This window comes from Lissotriton vulgaris, chromosome 6 (genome assembly GCF_964263255.1).
Source record: "Lissotriton vulgaris chromosome 6, aLisVul1.2, whole genome shotgun sequence".
Classification (NCBI taxonomy): domain Eukaryota; kingdom Metazoa; phylum Chordata; class Amphibia; order Caudata; family Salamandridae; genus Lissotriton; species Lissotriton vulgaris.
In genome coordinates, this window is record NC_141694.1 from 1,467,864,992 (window position 1) to 1,467,885,778 (window position 20,787).

The 20,787-nt window shown below is 44.7% G+C and overlaps 1 protein-coding gene across 1 annotated transcript in view; it reads left to right on the top strand.

Annotated features, from left to right (window-relative positions):
* The window catches only part of SPRED2 (sprouty related EVH1 domain containing 2), a 295,818-nt gene that overhangs the window by 153,340 nt on the left and 121,691 nt on the right, over nucleotides 1–20,787 (top strand). Inside the window, exon 3 of the mRNA XM_086927590.1 lies at nucleotides 13,807–13,975. Within this exon, the coding sequence (XP_086783716.1) occupies nucleotides 13,807–13,975 (169 nt within the window). The remainder of the gene's footprint in view (nucleotides 1–13,806; nucleotides 13,976–20,787) is intronic.

Sequence of the window (20,787 nt, forward strand, 5' to 3'; positions counted from 1 at the left end):
CAGCTCCCACCCATAACACACCTCACTTAGCCCAGCACCAGAATAACACGCACTCCAACAATTTCCCTCCTTTATCCCCTCCTTCCTCAGTCCTCATTACCCTCTAACCAACGTCGCAGAACATACCCCCTCTCTTAATTTAACTCCACCTCCCTTCAACAGGACCATCTCCAATCACACTTCCCCTCCTACTCTCAGCCCCCATTACCCTTCCTACACACCCACCACGGCTACCAGTCTCCCAGCCTACACCTTGACCCACCCGCCCACCACTAATTCCCTCAACCATAACGCCAACTTCCTCCCTACCTCATCCACACCCCTCCCGCCCAAAACTTCTCACCTCCCTAACTCCATCCCGCACACCAACACAACGCAGACCTGCTCGAACACCAGCCCTCCCTCCCACCTGCACACAAATTCCCTGGTCAACCATTCACCCCTGACTGCCACTCCCACCACCTACCCTACGATGGAATACATCACGGCCACCCTCACTCAGATCAAAGAAGACATTCACGCCATCAAAGAACTACTCTCCACACACCCCCCACCCACCTCCTCCCCCCTACCAACCTGTCCCCTACTCCGCCGGCGGACGCCCACCCTCATCACGCCCCACACCTGGCGTCAATCCCTGCTCATAGGCGCTACTGCCCTCGTCCCCCGCATCGCCCCTGCAAACCCTCACACACCTACACCCCCGCCAAACTTGTCCCCCACCCATCCGACCAACTCTCGCACTCAGCTATCCCCCAATCTGACCTCAATCCCAGCTCCTAATCGCAACAACCGCCCTCACCGCACCCACAACTCTTCTTCTGACCTCGACACACTCACCCTTCTCCGCTCCTATGACCCAGCCCCCCAAATTGACACAAGCACCCCACACTGCAACATTCCCACGATACACCCAAATCCCCTTAGACCACCCACACTAAACAGCAGATTCTTCATCCCCAATAATCTTAGAAAAGTCCCTCTCTCGATAGAACCAGCTAACACCCTCTACACACCCCGTCTCAAATGCATTCTTCTCAACTGCAGATCGGCCACGAAACATTCCGCAGCCATTGCTGAACTCCTCCTATCGCGGGACCTTGACCTAATCATCCTGACTGAAACGTGGCTAACTGAATCTTCGACACCCATAATGGACATTCTGGTTCCTCCCAACTACCACATTATCAGGCTCGACAGAACAGACCAAATAGGTGGTGGAATCGCATGCATATACAGGGACAACCTCTCTGTTCAGAAAGTCAATTCCACATCCCTACCATCCCCAACATCCTGGGAATACATCTGCCTTGACATTATTAGTGAGGGCAAACCGATATGCTCTCTTCACAGCATCTACCACCCACCCAGGGACAACCTCTCCTTTTCCCAACAAATCATGGATATAATCTCAACCAATTCCGGACGGCAGCTCACCCAAATATACCTTGGTGACTTCAACCTCCACTGGAATGACCGCAACGACGCGGTGGTAAATAGTCTTACAAATTTCCTCGATGCCCTTAACCTCACCCAAATTTGCAACAGCCAGACGCACGAGAAAGGTTCTACCCTAGACCTGATCATCTCCAAAGAGGACTCTATCCAACTCGAATCCATCCAACCCTGTGACTGGTCAGATCATCATATTATCGCATTCTTTATCAATGAAAAAGTCAAAGTCAACCCGGCTCAACTCCCCAATCCCAAAGTCTGGAAAAGAGACGCGAAAAAGCTCAACCCAGGCTCTTTGCCCCCTAACAGTTGCAATCTCCTACTCCCACCTACAGGCGCCACGGACGTCCAAACTCTGACTGACCACTATCTCAACGCTATGACCTCTATAATTAATGAGGCTGCACCTATGCAGCTAAAAAGAGTCTCTACTAATACCTCCAAACCATGGTACGACGGGAGTCTCAACGAGGATAGAAGAGACATGCGAATGGCAGAACGGACCTGGAGATCAGCTCCCTCCGCAATGCACCTAAAAGATCTGAAGAAAAAGAGAAACGCCTACTTCAGGAAAATAAAACGCTCAAAATTGGATTTCTTCAGCCTCCAACTCGACAAAGCAAAAAACCGCCCGAGAAAACTGTTTGAGCTAATCAAGTCACAATCCAAGGAGCAACCACAACCACTCAACACTGGGCGTGAGGCACCCTCCTGTGAAGACTTCGCTGCTTTCTTTACCCAAAAAACTGACAAAATAAAAAGCGATCTCCTCACTGACGCAAGCCTCTACTCCAAACCCCAATGCCTAGCACCCACTGAACCAAAAAACAATGCTACATGGTCAACCTTTGGCACATACTCGGAAGAAGAAATTGGCAAATTACTCAGCACCCTGAAACCATCCAATCACCTCACGGACCCCCTCCCTGCCTGCGCAGTAAAAGACTTTACCCCTTTGCTTCTCCCTCTCTGGACTAAAATCATCAACAGCTCTCTCCAACAAGGAAGCATACCTGACTCCCTCAAAATTGGTCAGGTCACACCTCTACTAAAGGAACCAACAGCCGACCCGACCCCTCTGATCTCAATAATTACCGTCCCATCACCAATATCCCCACTCTCGCCAAACTGCTGGAAAAATGCGCACAACTACAATTGACTAAACACATTGAGCAATTCGATCTCCTCAACCCTTACCAGTCAGGCTTCCGAGCCGGACACAGCACAGAAACTGCTATGACTCACATAATTGATGACGCACTTCAAATGCTAGACCAAAACGACACCTGCCTCCTCATCCTTCTTGACCTCTCCTCAGCATTCGACACCGTTAAACATGAGAATCTACTAGAACTACTAAACACAAGAATGGGCCTATCTGGAACTGTCCTCAAGTGGTTCACTTCCTTTCTTCACAACAGGTCGCAGAAATTCTAGAGCAACAACCGGATGTCCTCGCCAATACCTGTAACGCTAGGCGTTCCCCAAGGATCCTCTCTATCCCCAACTTTGTTCAACCTAGTCATGGAACCTCTCACCACCTTGCTACAAGCATCCAATGTACACTTCCACATGTACGCCGATGACACTCAACTTTACCTCAAATTACAATCACCCAATGACATCCTTCTCCTGAACTCAACAATCAGATACACCCAATCCTGGCTTGCCGACAATCACCTCAAACTCAATGCCCTGAAAACAGAGTTCCTTCTGATCTCACCCCCAGCGAAGATATCCACCACTCAACATTGGCTTAAAAACCTAACCGCACTCAATGTCCAACCCACCATAGTGGACTCAGCAAAATCTTTAGGCATAACACTCGACACCAATCTCAGCATGCAGCAACATATCAGCAAGGCAACAAAGGGAGCGAACTTCCAGATCAATACTCTGAGGAAACTTAAACCCTACCTCCCAGCCAAAGACTTCCAAACTGCAGTACAAGCACTAGTCATCCCACGAATTGAATACGGCAGCACCGCCCTCTGCGGACTCACCCTAACTACAACCGCACCACTAAAAGCGTCTCTAAATGCTGCAGCGAGACTCATCACTGGGTCAAAAAAGCACTCCCACATTACCCCTGACTTGAAATCCCTGAATTGGCTGCTTTTTGAAGCCAGAATACATCTGAAAATCGCCTGCATGACACACAAGGCGGTACACCTAAACTCACCCAGCTACCTTGCTCAGAAACTGACAATCTCTGGGGGAATCAGAAACACGAGAGGCACAAACAATCTTCTGCTGAAACCTCGAAGATTCCGGAAGGAAAAAACATACAAGCGCTCCTTCTCGGGAATGGCGCCTAGAATTTGGAACTCACTCCCTCCCGAAACCAGGCTTATATCCTCCACTACACTCTTTAAAAAAGAAGTAAAAGCTATCCTCATGGCTAAATACACTTGAACTACTTTCTCGAATCCTATTAACACCCTGCACCGATCTGAACTACATGTTGACCCCTTTACTTATTTGTTTGAGTTGTCTTATTATTGTCTTATTATTCATACTCTCTTATTATTCATATTATTGTCTTATTATTCATATTGTCTTATTCATATGATTGGCTTTGCACTCATTTATTTGTACTATTTGTACTGTGTGATATATTGATTTACTTGTCTGACTATGTTCCCTCATGTACCCTTCTATGTAAAGCGCTCTGATATCTGCAAAGATCTTGTTCGCGCTATGTAAAACTTTAAAATAAATGTGGCCATTCCCCTGTGCGCTCTGCAGTGAGGCCAAAGATTGGATTAACATATAGTTTTAACACGTCTATTACACAGTGACAGACACTGTGGGAAATCAACTGTCTTCAGCCTTGTTGATTTATGAACTTGGATTTATTTTTTACCTTAACTAGTGGGCCGTAGCTCTGCACTTGTAAGATCTGTGTGTTTTTTTTTAAAGTAACAGGCTCAAGGTGAACGTAGACTATAGTTATTAGACAGAGATAAGCTTTAAGCTCAGACTTTGCTAGGCTACCATGCATCCTTTCAATGAGTTAACATGTAACCAACCCAACCATAAGGATCTGACGGCTAAACCCAAACCATCACACCAATAGCAAGCCAGGAGCTCACAGACAGCGAGGACATCTTTAAAAGGTTCACTGAGATTTGCAGCTCCAAGAAGACATGGATGCCCTGAATAAACTCTCCCCAATATGAAGAAGACTTGTTTTTTTAAGGCACGGGCAGATTTGCAGAGAATCACAGGCTCGAACCTCGTTCCCTAGCTTCAAAGACGGCTGCTCTGGCCGTTATGCCACATCCTCTTGGGCATGAAAACCCTGAACACGCTGCATGGTTTTTGCTCAACTGGTCTTCTTCACTTTACCACCTTGCTGGGAGCTCCGGGAAATGAAGTGGAAGGCAGATAGCGTGGTAAAGGATCAATCATTGACAAATGTATGTGTGCGAATTATGGCGGTGCTGTGATTGTATAGGCCCAGGATGAATGGACGCTGATAATGAGTGTTCCCTTATTGCTTCCATCCTTCCCTTATCTTTCAATTTTAAATTTTCTTTCTTTAATTCCTACGTGTTTTTTTGTCTGTCGCTTCCACTGTCGTTTTCTTCACGTTATTCTTCCCCCCTTCATTTCCTCCTTCTTGTCTTTATTTTTTCTTTAATTTTTTTCCCTTCTTACTTTCCTGCACCACTTTCTGGTTTACTCTTATCTTCTAACTCTCCCCGCTACTTTTCATCTTCATCTGTTCATTGCTTTCTTCATTTCCTACCTTCAGTTTCAGTTTTCGGGCTCTTTCTTTCCCATGACTCATTTTTCTTTACCCTCTTTTTCTTTTGTACTTCTCGCCTATTCTTTCCCTTTTCCCCTTTCCTAACATCCTTCCTTCATTCCTGCATTGTCCTACCTGTCTTTCGTAACAATCTCTAGCTTTTCCTCCTATTGCACGTCTTCATTTTCTTAGGCTTTATTCTCCATAATTTCTCTCTCGCCGCCTCACTCTCTCTACAAGGAGTCATCTCAGGAAAACGTATATTTGTCTTTTGGATGGATGTTTTAGCTAATCAAAACTAATCCGAGCCACTGCAAACGGTGACTTGAAACAGTGGGCTGTTGTGGCAGGCGCGCTGCTGGATCCCGCCTTGATATCGGCAGTCGGACGAGCAGCGCCACTGTGCCCCCTAGTGTTGCAGCGTGGGCTCAGATAACGCCACTGCATATCTCGCCTACCTGGAAAAACAGGTACAGAAGGCAGCAGCCAGGAGCATGTCCTGGTATATATGATACTGTGGACTCTGAAGGGCCAAGTCACGGCTGATGGCATTTATCTTGACATGTGACACCGACCCATGCTGTAAGGCACAGTGAAGACGCAGCCTCGCAGTGACAGCGCCCTCTTATGTTAGGATCTCGGTAGAGCAGTGTCTCACCCAAACACATGTTCAAAGTAGACTTTTTTTGTTGTTGCAGTTTTATATAGCGGGGAGGTTAAAGGATTTGCCCAAAATCACAGGGTGCTTGAGCCTCCCACCAGACTCGAACCTGGTTCCCCAGCTTGTAAGTCAGCTGCTCTAGCCGTTAAGCCACATCTTTAAATACTGAACCAAATATTTGCCTCCTAGTACATTATTCCCATTTTCCCTTACACCCTTCTCACCCTCCCCTTGCACCCTTCTCACCCTCCCCTTGCACCCTTCTCCTATCTGCCTTGCACCCTTCTCCTATCTGCCTTGCACCCTTCTCACCCTCCCCCTTGCACCCTTCTCCCCTCTGCCTTGCACTCTTCTCCCCTCTGCCTTGCACTCTTCTCCCCTCTGCCTTGCACCCTTCTCCCCTCTGCCTTGCACCCTTCTCCCCTCTGCCTTGCACCCTTCTCCCCTCTGCCTTGCACCCTTTTCGCCCTCCCCCTTGCACCCTTTTCGCCCTCCCCCTTGCACCCTTTTCGCCCTCCCCCTTGCACCCTTCTCCCCCTACCCCTTGCACCCTTCTCCCCCTACCCCTTGCACCCTTCTCCCCCTACCCCTTGCACCCTTCTCCCCCTTGCACCCTTCTCTCCCTACCCCTTGCACCCTTCTCCCCCTACCCCTTGCACTCTTCTCCCCCTCCCCTTTGTACCCTTCTCCTCCTCCCCTTTGTACCCTTCTCCTCCTCCCCTTTGTACCCTTCTCCATATCCACCTGTGCACCCTTTTCTACCTACACCCTTCTCCCCTCTGCCTTGCACTCTTCTGGCCCTCTGCCTTGCACTCTTCTTGGCCTCCCCCTTGCACCCTTCTCGGCCTCCCCCTTGCACCCTTCTCGGCCTCCCCCTTGCACCCTTCTCGGCCTCCCCCTTGCACCCTTCTCGGCCTCCCCCTTGCACCCTTCTCGGCCTCCCCCTTGCACCCTTCTCGGCCTCCCCCTTGCACCCTTCTCGGCCTCCCTCTTGCACCCTTCTCGGCCTCCCTCTTGCACCCTTCTCGGCCTCCCCCTTGCACCTTTCTCCCCCTCCGCCTTGTACCCTTCTCCACCTCTGCCTTGTTGTGTTATGTTGTTAAGTCCGAGCACCTCCACACTCTATCTATCACACTCACTCTATCTATCGATCGCACTCTATCTATCTATTGCATCACCACAGCATCACTCAGCACCACCACACCATCACTCAGGGGCACCACAACATCACTATGCACTACCACAGCATCACTGAACTCCACAGCATCACTCGTCACCACCACATCACTCCACGCCACCACAGCATCAATCTGTGCAACCATTCAACAACAACTGGTTCAAATATGTTCTCTCAATGTTTCAAGCTTTATTACAAATGTCACAAAAAGATGTTAATATTTCACTTCTGTTCTTGGATTTTCGTCACAATAAAATACACTGAACATCTTCACAAAAGTTATTTACAAAAGTTTAAGCTATTGCCATTATAAATTACAATAACTTTTATTTAATTATTAAAAAAAATTAAAAGCCATTGTTATTTGTAATATCAATATATCTAAGTCGCGTAAATACAACACATATTGCATTATAAATGCTATAGGTGTCACATTTGTGAAAGTTAAAACTATTGGCATTGTAAATGACAAAGCTATTAATTGAGCTATTTTCAAAACCAACACATAAATAAAAAATTTGACATTTACAATACCAATAGCTCAAACTTTCCTAATGCGAGACCTATTGCATTGCAAATGCTTGTTCTTAAACCCAGCTTCCCAATCCCCCGAGTTTTATGAACTGTTGGAAGTTTGTGGGGAAGTGTTTAAAACATTTTTTATTTATCTTCTGGACATGGGATTAGATACCAAATCTGTGAGGTGGTTCACATTTTATTTCTTTTCACCATTGTGGTAATTCAGTATTTCAGTGTATTTTTCACTAACAGATTTGGTATTCATGAAATTAGTTTTGTACTAAACCACATATTAGAGTCCCCCTCTTGGCCATATTTTGGAGTGTATGATTGGAAGGGTAAACTTGAAATGTGTGTTAGTTCCTTCGTGTTGTCAGTCACTTAGAGGTATGTAGTTGAAGGGGATAAAAGAAGAGGCAGGTATATTATCAGCAAATACTGCGATGTATTGATGAGACATTAATCTGAGGGATTTTTACAGATCTATAAAAGTTAAGCATGTGTTCAGGTCAGAATTGGATGTAATGTTCATCACTTCCACAGCCCATTGGACCCCTGTGCTCACAGATTGGATTTAATGGATTTATCCTCTGCTAATTTGGGGATGCCAAAAAGAGCAATCAGGCAGAGTTGAACCATGGTTCTGCCAAAGAGGAGAGTAGGCGAGATCCCAGCAGAGCCCAGATAGATTTTAGTTAACCGCTTAGTTTCATACTGTAGACATAAATGTATTTGGTGAACTATTAAGTGTGTTTGTAGCAAAAGTAAAATTGAAATACTGGGCATAAATGTATACAGGCTGACGTTGTTCAGTGCATGTGGCTATAGTTTCTCATTGAACTTACCTGGTTCTGCATTGGTGATTGTAACTAAGCTCCGATGAAGCCTTGCTGAAGTTTTAGCTGTATCTGAAGATACACAGATAATACTAAATATTTCTGTTTTGTTAGTGGTACCATGTCATGTGTTAGTGGTACCATGCCATGATGTTTCAGACACCAACGCAAGCTAGCGAATTTGTTTGGGGGGAATGGACATCAACATAACATCTGAAATGTAAATGTACTATTAATATTACAAATTCAAGCAAATCTGAAGGTTACTATTTAATATTATAATTCATGAATGGTGTGCAGTATTATTATGGATGCAAGTCAAAATGGGTAGTAGAGAATAGATCATAGAGAAAAAGAGTAAGATGGAAAATATTTTTAGCAGATGCGATCCAAGTATATATGTGGCAGCCATATGTACCTGCCTTTCTAGATTTGACCTAGAGACAGCTATAGCTCGGTAGCCAGCTTCATGGCTTCAGAAGACCCCATAAATAAAAATACATACACATATAAGTAAATGGTGTCTGGCTCAGTCTTCTTTATGTAATTGGACTGTTCCAGTCATTCACAGTTTGCTTTCACCTGCCACAACATACAGTGAGTGCATCATCCTACTTCAGCCATTGGCACTAATGCACTGAGACTGACAATCCACACAGCCACCTAAAAAGTAGTTCTCTCCAGTAAACAGCTGGTCCAAGCACTCTTTTTGCTTTTCTTTGATGTATTAATTATTTTTGCTATGGCCCATGGGCCTGTAATAAAAAAAATGCAGGCTTGCCAAAGTCAGACTTATTGACTTTGAGAATGCATTTTCTGTTTGCGCTGTCCTTTTGGAACTATTTTGATTTGGAGTATTTTTTAGGTCGAACTAGATAAGAGCATGCGCTGTCTCTTCGAGACCTGCTGTGTTCGGTCTGTGTTCTTCAAGTCCATCCCATTTCTTACCAGTGCTTTTCATTTGTCTATGTCAGTGTCCTTTAAAATGTCTTGCATGCTAGAGCTCACTCCTGCCTCTTTGTCCCTCCTTTCTCTCTTCTGTTCCTCCCACAGAGCAAGGACTTAGTATTATCTCATTCCGCGATGGTTCTTTATCTGTTCTTTGGGTGACTTTTTTTCTTGGTTTCCTGCTCTTACTGTTTGCCTGTTTAGCTTCAGCACCCTAAACTCTTTTCATTCAAATCTAGCAATCTCCTCCTAATGTCACAGTTGTGTTACTGTTGCCTCCCCCACCATGGCTCCCGTCAGTTGCTTGTATTTTTTTATTAGTCTTTTTGCACTTTTTGATCTCCACCAGTCAGTTGGGCTTTTTCTAGTAGGATATTTGCTTGGTTTGGGGCTCATTTTAAGGGGGATGTGCCTTTTCTTAGGTTGGCCTCCAAAAAGTTTGTCCCGCCTACTCTCTTTACTGGTTTTTCATTGGTTCCTGTGCAGTCCACTTACTTTAGCTCCAATTTTATTGGCTGTAGCATATTTTCTTTCATTGGCCAATTCTTGTTTGCAGTGGCTTATAACTTATGGGAGCGCTTTCCATATGGCCACTGAAACTATTTTTTTACATTTTGCGTGGCAAATCGAGCGATTCTCCCACAATTGGATGTTGAGTCGACTGGAGACTCAAACCCCGCTCCTCCGCTCCAAAGTCAGCAGCTCTAGCTGTTACGCCATATGGTGTTCCGTTCTCCGTGATGCTGCTTTTAGCAGATGTAGGCATTTTAGGTTTGGGATCGGATGATGGCCTTCAGTAATTGCCTTTTTAAAAACATGAATATTGTGATTCACCCAGATTCACAGGATGTTAAGCTGCTCCGAGACTCGAACAGGATTGCCCAGCTCCAGAGTCAGCAGCTCTGGTTGTGACGCCACTGGACTGATGCCCGCACTATAAAGATTTTTACAATGGCGGTAATTAAACTACTGTTTCAGGCAGTGGAACAAGTGTTTCAGGCACACGCAGCGCTAATTTTCCAGGTTGACCTGAGACCTCTACTGGCATGTGAAGAGTCCGGGGGAACACTATAAGATAAAGCTTCTATTCTTCGCAGGGATATGTATGCCTACGAGTTAAGCACGTTTAAGGAAGAGTCTGTTCTGCTGTGCGATCGTCAGACTTACTTATGTGTTAAAGTATTGCCTTCTCTACCTCACACTAAGAAAGGTACAGCAATTCCACTCCACAACCATGTGCAAGTGCAAAAATACTGAATCGCCACACGCTATGTAAAGTATCCAATCCTTTCTCAGGGACATGATGTATTTGGGGTGCACAATGGCGTCCTGTACCCTGAGCTTTAAAGCACAACTGTCTCCCAATCAGTCTACTAAAATAATCTGCAACTCAGTGGTGGCCCATGCACTCTCATATACAACACGTCACTTATATGGCCATAACTTACTAAATGTTGAGAAGACAAAAATAGTACATTAAGCCCAGTATTCAGGGGCCACAAGCAAAGTAGGAGATAAAACAAAGCGGTGTCAGGGGTAGTAACCAAAGCATTAATGTACTCGACACTGATAGATTCAGCACTACCATGACTGCCACAAAGGAGTGGAAGACCATTTAAGAGTGCACATTGGGGTTCAAGGTTACTATATGAAATATATTCCAAGGAGTAGCACAGCAAACGTGCAAACACACGCTCGCGCCCTGTATTATGGCACTGTAACTGTCACGACGCAGGCAATGATACTGGATGTTGCTGTACGTCACAACAGACTTAGTCTGTTCTATTTGCTGTTGAACAGCCTTCACCCCACCCCAAGTCTCACTCCCGGAATTGTTAGATGCTTGTTAATGCTCATAACGGTTCCAAAGATAATTACATCTTAGTATGAGGGAAGACTCCCCGCCATTGTAGTACAGTGGTTTGGAAGTGTAATTAATGACGGAGGTGACAGCGAGTTTCTGGATGTGGGACACAGTGTGCCTAGGGAGTTTTCGTTTTTGCGACAAGCCAAACTATCGGTGCTGTTGGCGCAGCTCTGTTTGGTATGAGAACTGCACGGTGATCTCTGTTGTTACGTGCGGGTAGTATAATCGGTATAAGTCGGTGCATGACAGCTTGGCGCTCAGTGGTATGGTGTTCTACGTGTCCCGTGATTCATCTCGCATTTGATTATGTCAATGATGCAAAATGTATTAAATGTGGAAAATTTAACATTTTATATATATATATATATATATATATATATATATATATATATATATATATATATATATATATATATATATATATATAATATATATAATATATATATATATACAATTTTATATAGCATAAACATGACCTGAAGGTATCTGAGCGCCTTACATGATCACCAGTTGCATTACAGACGGACACATAAATTTTTAGGCACAGGGAGTTTAAGTGATTTACACAGAATCAGAGGATGTTTGTGCCAACACCAGACTCGAACCTGGTTCCCCAGCTTAAAATAAGGTTTTATCTGAAACATGTCTCCCTGGAGCTGGTCTCCGGTGCTTGTGTCTCCATTACACACAACACATCTACATATCATACCACAAGTAACAATTACAATACAACCCACATAATTCCACTCCACACCACATGTGCGTCCACTACACTCCAAACCAAAACACATAGGCAAAACACATTGTCATTTACAACGTCAATAGCTGTAACTCTTGGAAATGCGAGACCTATTGCATTGCAAATGCTTGTTCTTCATTGGCAACATCTTGTCTTCTTTGTATAGATCTAAGAGGAATTTAACAGACATGAGACTAAAAAACAAAAACATTTTTTTTCTCGAAATTCCTCAAAATTGTTCACAGTGTAATAAGGAGTGCTCTCATGTGCTCGAGAACTCCCATCCTCAATCCTTTCAACCTTCTGCAGTGGCTTGACAGACAAGACTCACTATCTTGATGGTAGACTCACATTTGTTTTATTTCTAACCAGAGTATGAGATTATTTTATTGTCCGTTCATGTGCATGTATCCCCTTGTTTTAACACCCTGGATAAACAGTGATTAGAGTGCAGTGGCATATTCAACAAAACAGTATATCTTTTTTTATATATCTATACACATGGGTACTTTAACCACTTCCATGCGGCCGCGATTCCCCTGGTGTGCTGTAAACAGCACGAACAGGGGTGGGCCGTGACGAACCCCAGCCGTCGTCAGCACACGAGCACCGTAGTGCATGACGGCTGGGGTTTGTCATCAGCATGGAAGGGGTTAACGCTGTACTCTTCTTTCTGTGAAACCTTCTGTCATTGTGTTGAAAGGATAGGTCAGTGAGTTGAACTTTCAACTCTATGACAAGGTGGTGATTGACAGATAACAAGTGCGAGTCCTGACAGGCCTAATCATCCTCCATCCTTCCAACGGTTGGTAAATTTGTTAGCGTAACTTAGGGACTAGTAACATCTGTTTACAGTGCATGAAGTGCTTTATTAAAATTGACCTTTGGCAATCCCAATAGGTCTGGCTTTAAAGGAATGTTCTCTGGTAATGTGAAGCACTGCAAGTAGAATAGATATGTATTTGTGTGGAAGCAAAGGATTATAGGGCAAAATTGTTGTAGGTAAAAAGGTCAGGTGACAGTTTCACTGTCAAACCAGACCTGAAAATCCATGTAGGTAAAGGGCTGCCCTCCTATTTATTATCTGTGCTGCTGCCACAGAAACACATGTTGCGTGTGCCCATGAAAGTTCGAATTTAGGCAGTTGGATAAATAAACTAATCACAGCTGGTGGAGGTCAGGCACTTTTTTGTGGTATCGTGTGGGTGGAGTCAAAGCCCCTCTCAAGTGATGAACATATCATTGTTTGGCGACAGCTGCGCTGTCAAGCCAGACCATTACAAGTTATTATTGTGTGTCTTCCGAACTCTGGCAAGGGGAGTGAAGAAGGGAGGCTGAAGTGATGAGTGGGTGTGAGATCCCTCAGAGTGGTTGTTGCCTGCCAGAGAGATGTGATCCTTGCAGAGATGTCGAATAGGTCTGCTTCTTTTTCGTAAATGCTGAAAACTTCATATTTTAAGGTTACGGAGGCGGAGATCCTTCACTCTGCTAAAGCCAGCTCTTTTTAGCTGTTGCATCTCTGTTCTTTTTCTCTCTTCCCATATCACAATATCGCATCTCTTACTTTCTTCCTTGGAAACTATTTTTTGTTTGTTAAGCATGAAGCAGTGTTAATTTGCCTCTGTAAGCTTTTGTTCAACAGGTTTTTAGGTTGTGCTATGGTTCATGTTCTTTGAAGACTAATTATCTCCAATGATGTTTGCAATATCTCGCGCATTAATGCATAACGTGTATGTATGTGTGTGTAAATATATTCAATTTCTGTTCAGTGCCTTCAGGTCACCGACCTGATCATGTTTACTGGAAGTCTAGGACGCACTTCTCCTTACATTTTTGTTTCTACATTCCAGGTGGTATTGGAATGCTATTTAAAGAAGGACCTCACCTACACCAAAGCAACTCCAACTTTTCATCACTGGAAGGTCGACAACAGGAAGTTTGGGCTCACGTTTCAAAGTCCTGCCGATGCACGAGCGTTTGACAGGGGAGTAAGAAAAGCCATCGAAGACCTTACAGAAGGTAGCGCCATTTAAGCTGGGCATCCCTCCCGCTCTTTCGGGGGGGGGGGGGGTGGGGGGTGGGGTGGGGGGGAGATGCTGAGCATCCTTTGCGGTCCTGCTTGACTGTGTGTTGCTTTGCTGGATACGAGATACCCCTTATTAGCCTATCAGTTGAACTCCAGCGAAGGCTATGTGTGTCTTCCTGGTGGAATGGACACCTTCAACCTTTCCCTGGCTAGAATGAACGCTGCTGTGATATGTGGGGTTAACATTTTCCCTGTAGTGGTGGTTGTAGGAGATTGGAAAGAGGAAACTGATATTGCAAATCTTAAGTGTAACCCATGCTAGTGAGATTTATGCCAGGAGTTTATCCGTACACGGCTCTCTACAGAGAGAACCCGGTCTTCCAGTTCTCCACCTAACCCCTGTTATCCATGGCATTGTTGTCACAAAGGGGATATGGATCTTATAACCCAAACATCCTAACTGGTTCCATGATTAGTATCTTGCTAGTGCAGTGTTTGAGACTTCTTTCTGGTCTATGGTATGCGGTTTATGATCTAGTTTCTGTTGGCCTGGTTGCTGTTTCTTTGTCATGAGAAAAGATGTTTCCTTTTTACCTTGATTTTTTGTTCTTAGAATACATTACCATGTGTCCAGTGTTACACAAATCACTTTCACCATATGAAAGTTCGTCCTCCCCCCGCATTCATTTCTACCTGTCCCTTTGTTTTTTGTGTCTGAACAGAGTTGCCCTAGTTGAGCTTCACTAGATTCTTGTACCTCAAAAGTAAGCTCCCTGCATCAGTTATTGAGGGCGAATGTATGCAGACAACTATACAAACATAGTGGGCACGCAGCTTGCTTCCCATATAGGTAAGCACTTCACTGCCCCCCCCATATAGGTAGTAAGCATGCTGCCGTACAGTACAGTACACCTGCACACTTCTCTGTGACGAACGGAGATGGGTATACTGCCTGCACTCCGTGAACATTCAGCTAAACAAAGATTATCTCTGCTGTCTGTGATAATTGTAGGATTTGTCAGCATTGTGTCACAAATAAGATATAGTGCTGCTGCATGTGACAAGAGGGTATTCTTGATATCTATGGCCAAGCTAAAGTCCTTTCTCTATCCAAGTGCTGGTGGGTTCCTAAAATTCTGCTCAGATTGCCTCCAGGGACATATCTTCTTTCCTGCACCAATAAAACGAGCATTGGCAATGCCAATAGGTCTTGCATGTACGAGAGTTAGAGCTTTTGGCGTTGTAAATAATTGTTTTTTACCAATCTGTTTTGTTTTGGAGTGGATGTATGTTGTTTGGTGTGGAATTGTGGTTGGATTGGAATTGTTAGTTGTGGTGTGGAGTGGATTTGTGTAGTGGAATTATGTGACATGGCGGATAGATGGGTGAGAGCTGCACAGATTAGATAGACAGGAAGACAGAGCGTGATAGATACTTTGTGCATAAAGTGCTGGATGAACTCCAGACAGTGGAGCAGAAAGACTGTGAGAAAGACAGACTGAGTTAGAAAGAGAGGAGAGCAATAGAATATAAAGAATGATACTCAAAGGAAGGACAAATGTTGACATAAAAGAGAAACGAGAGAAATAAAGAGCAAGACGTTGTGTGTGTGCTTGAGAGAGAGATAGAGGAAGCCAGAGAGAGAATGAGTGAAAATGAGAGAGCAGGAATAGATAGATGGTACGTGTTAGAATGAGAGTGACCACAGGAGAGATTAAAAGAAATAGCGAATGAGTGTTTGGATGAATTTTACAGAAACAGCAGAAGAGACAGGAAAAAAAGAGCTGCAAAGAGGAAAAGAAAACTAGGAGGGGGAAATGGCGAGAGGAAGAGTGGAAAGAGATAGAACATAGAAAGAGGAAGAAGAGAAAGGACGACAGAGGAATTGCAAAAGGGAGAGAAATGAAAATTGAGGAAAATACATGGAAACCAGGGTGAAAAATCTAAGGAGTGAAGGGAAGAAAGTAAAAACTGACTGAGAAACAAAATGTCAACAGATGTTTATTAAGGTGAAAAAGGGAACGTGTGAGAACTAAAAGGTTAGGTAATGCTAGAAATTAAAAGTAGAAAGAAAAGAAAGACGGAACATATGACGGGGGGACTTTAAGGGGGGCACATAGATGTTAGCTAAATTAGAACAATTTATAGAAAGAGTGAGAAGACAAGAGGGCAAGAAAGAGAGAGGGAAAGATAAACAAGAGTGTTAGAGGAAGAAAGAGAGAGAGATGAAGGAATAAGAGGGCAGAGAAAGAAGCCTGGAAAAGAGAAAAAGATGTGTAACATAGAAGCCAGCTGACTACCCAGTAATCCTAAAGGTGCGCAAACGAAATGCAGAAGACCCATGCAGCATCTCAAGTACAACGTTTGGTGAAAACGAAACAAAGGATTCAATTTGGAAAGGAGTTGGTGCCGAGATTATTAACAGACTGCACTCCAAATTAAGAGAGTTATACTATCTGACTACTAACGAGCAAGTTATGGCGTTAATGGTCACACAAATTAAACAAGCAACAACTTGACAGCGAACCGCAGCTTAAATAAAATAAAATCCAAAAATATAAACTCATAAAAAATTGCTATGACTCACCCGGTGCTGGCCATGTCAGAGCACTTTCTTTGTTATGGCAGATGGGGCAGGGCCACGCGGTCATTGGTAGGAGAGTTTGAGGGGACAAACAACACAAGATACAGCTGGAGGAAGGAGGGAGAGTGCTAAGAACTCCGGAGAATCGAAACAAGAGGGATTGGGAAAGGACCAGAGAAGCAACTCAACACAGGAGGGGGTGGGAAGGACGGAAGGAGCAACACAACGCGGGAGGGAGCAGAAGGGACGGAGCAACAGCAACATTGTGAGGGGCAGGGCAAGCAACAACGATGGCAAGCAGCAATGAACAGGCAAGCAAAGATTACTGAGAATGCATGAGCAGCGGAAGGACACTGTACAACAAGGAAGCAGTACTTGGGCCAAGCTCCAAGGGAGGAACAAACACAAAGAGAAAGTGAAGCTGGAACCAGCTGACCAAGAGGAGCTAGGAAATGAGTGCTGATGAAGCCAACCAATTGTAAGCAATTGGCTCACTCTGAGTTCCTTGTGAGCTAACAAAATGTCTTGCAAGTGGCAGGCATGCATTGTCTCAGGCGAAACCTAAATATGCAAAAACCGTGATGATTTAAAAAAAAATGTTTTTATTATTATTGCATCTCTTTTGTTCCTCTAAGCTGGGAAGATGGAGATCCTAACGCAACATACTTTTTGTTAATTCCATTTTTAAAAGAAAATGTGCTTTCTTGCACAGCACTTTTTTCCTCTTTTCCCCATAAAAACCTACGCTTTGAGCATTTTCTTGGCTTCTTCCAGAGGACTCTACAAAACGTGGGTAACTTTGGAATCCCCAGGATGTTGGGGAAGAAAGGACGGGAATGTGACGTGGATACTTTAGAGGGTGGTGGGGGGGGTGTTAGGAAAGGTTAAACATGAGCTACTCCTGAACATCCAAAAAGTACTTAACACCAGGGTGCAGCTCTAACAGTCAACAGGTTACCTAGGCCTCCACAAATACTTCATTTCCTCTAATTGGAACACCATTCTGGCCGACCTACAGGGTGATGTGGAGACGCAAGAAACAGCCACCCACTGCTTACACCTGTAGAGGAACACCCGATAACCCATGATGCTGCGATCAGTAATGTCATTTTATGTACTGCTAGTTGAATACTGGGTTGATTGCCATTTTTGGACTGATTGTGGGTTACTGGGGTCGGGTCAGGACTGTTTGTGGTTGCATCACATTCCTTCCCTTTTCTATACCCTATTGTACATTGCAAAAGTTGATATGCACTGATGTCATTACAATACGGTATTCTGGTCTGGATTGCAGTACATTACATAAGCAAATTGGATGCATCTTTGCCATTTAACCACAGTACACCCTGTTTGGTATTGCTCTTGCCTGGAAACACTCGGCCCTTGACAGACATTACTGTCGCATTGTATCACAGCAAAGCCAAGCTCCGTTCCAGAACTGGATTGCACTTGTACTGTGATTCACTGTGTCCTGATATTCTAATGTTTCTATACATATGAAAGCTAAATAAACAGATCAACCACAAAAAACAGTTAAGGGGTTAAGCATGCTTGTAGGTAAAAGGTTATTTAGTGGAACTGTGAATCGGGAGTGGCATCATTTCTGCTCAGCCCACTCTTTCCAACTACCAAGCCAGCCTTTTAGTGGCGGCCCAATGTTCTATTACCTCGTAAGTTAAGCTAAGCACAGCAGTGATGCCATTACAAAAACAACAAATTAAAACATATTACATTCTCTTACAAAATAGTAACACAAACAGAACAAACAAAAAAAACCATTCACCAATGGGAAATAGAATTTGTTTTTTTAAGCCATGCCCTGTTATGTGTGGCACATTGTTGCCGGGCCTCGTCCGTCTGAGTCACCACCAGTGGTGTTGGTTACAGATTTGTAGACATGGTGGCTTAGTAAACTCCTCTTTGACAGCAGACCCTGTGGACATTAGGGGAGTGAGGCCAGAAGTGGGGTCTTCCAGTGGGTCCGCAAACTGGGCTGGGCCTCTTGGTGCTCGGCGTATAACCCATTCTGGTCCATTTGGTGCAGATTTTGTTGCACTCTGAGCTGGGAGAAAGCTCCTTATAGCCCGGCTGGTTCATGCAGTGATGGCTGTGTTTGTGAGGGTTTCACCAGTCCTGCTCCTGGCTGCCTGCTAACTGAGATAGACAGGCAGAGGGCGGAGTATCAGGTCTCGGAGATAATCGCCACAAACCTGCTGAGGTGTCCGGCGGGGATGATGGAAAGCTGCAAGTCCTTCTATTCCCTCAAACATTGCCACAAAGAGGAGTATAAGTTATCAACCTCCTTATGCGGGAGCACCATGGGGAAAAGGGGAATAGGCTAAAACAACAAAAGCTGCAAAGGGTAGAGCAGCTCGTATCTGGAAACTCTAAGGGACAGGTTGATTCACAAGGGTGCATCGGGGAACTTCAGTAACACAGGGATCTGTGTGTACGAAAAAAGACGAGGTGTAATTCCATTCACACATTCACACTCTAACTCATCTCCCATCCCCCTATCTTCGCTCTCTATGAGGGCTTCACAACATAACAATGGGCTTACTACCGAGTCCCAGAGGTGGAAGACTTGTCCAGTACAGGTGTAAAAACACTAGTGGAATTGGCACTAGATCCAGAAATCTCTATTCTCCTCCAGGAGAATTTCTGCGCTAAATCCAGGAAACCGGAAATCATGAACTCCTCTAACAAGTCAAAAGACATTTATGCCATCATTAATGAACTTTCGAACCCTTATCGAGTCGCAGTGAAACCTACACCATCCCAAGCGCTGTGTAATTCTCTCAACACTTTTTTCTAGATGATCAAGGGCAGTATTTTAAAGAACACTATGTCTAGGGCACCACCAACGATACTGGAAACCCCCCACTTCTTGGAGCAGTTTCCAGTGATCAACAGGCTGGACTTCCCAGACTTCCTGTCCAAAGTAAAATCAGGATCCCCAATGGACAGCTGCCCATCCTAATTTCTAAAATAGGGTTTCTCTCTACTTCCTACGCCTGCACTCTCTCTTCTAAATGAGCCATTGACTCAGGGCATTGTCCCGAGTGCCTTTAAAGAGGCTATTATTGTCCCCCTCTTGAAGCACATTGGGGCTGACCCTTGGATCCTGACTAATTACCAGCCAAATTTGCTGCTTCCGTATCTGGCTACGGTACTTGAACCTCATGTAGCTAGATGTCTATGTGCCTTCATCGAACAGTCAGAATAACTCAATCCCCGCCAAGCAGGTTTCGCCCAGCTCATTCCAACGAGACAGCCATACTGACCGTCCTGGACACTCTTCGGAACGAAATAGACAACGAGTCTCCTCAGGCTCTGGTACTGCTGTACCTGTCTGCTGCATTTGACACGGTCGATCACAACATCCTAATCAACCGTGTCAGTGCCACTGGTCTTCAGGGATCAGCCCTCAGATGGATACAGTCTTTTCTGGAGGGCTGCTCGCTATCAGTCTGTCTATTCAACTTCACTGCGCCGAAAGAGTGTTACCTGTGGAGTACCCCAGGGCTCTTCACTATCCCCCCACCTATTCAATCTTTACCTCCTTCCATTGATTCAGTCCCTTAAAAAAGAGGAAGGTGTGCACTTTTAACTATGTGGACGACTTACAGCTTATATTTACAATCAATAATACCCCTGACTCTGCATCAGAATTTCAATCTAACATGCTACATATCCGGGATTGGATGAATAGCAACCAGCTGAAACTCAACCTAGATTAAAACAGAACTAGTCCTGTTAGGAGGCACCAAGATCCTCTGGAGTCCTCAGTTTTGGCCAAACGAGCTTGACACTTCCAACACCCCCCTCCACCCCCCCCCCCCCTTCCCACCCCCCCCCACACACAATCCTTCTTCCTCAACAAAAAGTCTTTATCAGTGAAAACCCAAATCACATCAGTAACCTCGACCTGCCATCACCGACTTAGGAAAATTAGGAAAATCAGCAGACTGCTCACGAGAAAAGCCCTAATACAGGCTGTTCTAGCCGTGGTGATCTCCCACTTTGATTATGCCAATTCACTTTATTTTGGCATACCACTGTATCTCATTAAGAGACTGCAGTTGGTTCAAAATCAGGAAGCTAGGCTGGTCTTTCAGCAACCCAGGTGGGAACACACCTTCCACCCTTATGAGGAAGTTGCATTGGCTACCCATTCTACAACGGTCTGCTTTCAAAGTGGGCTGCTTGATTTTTAAGTCC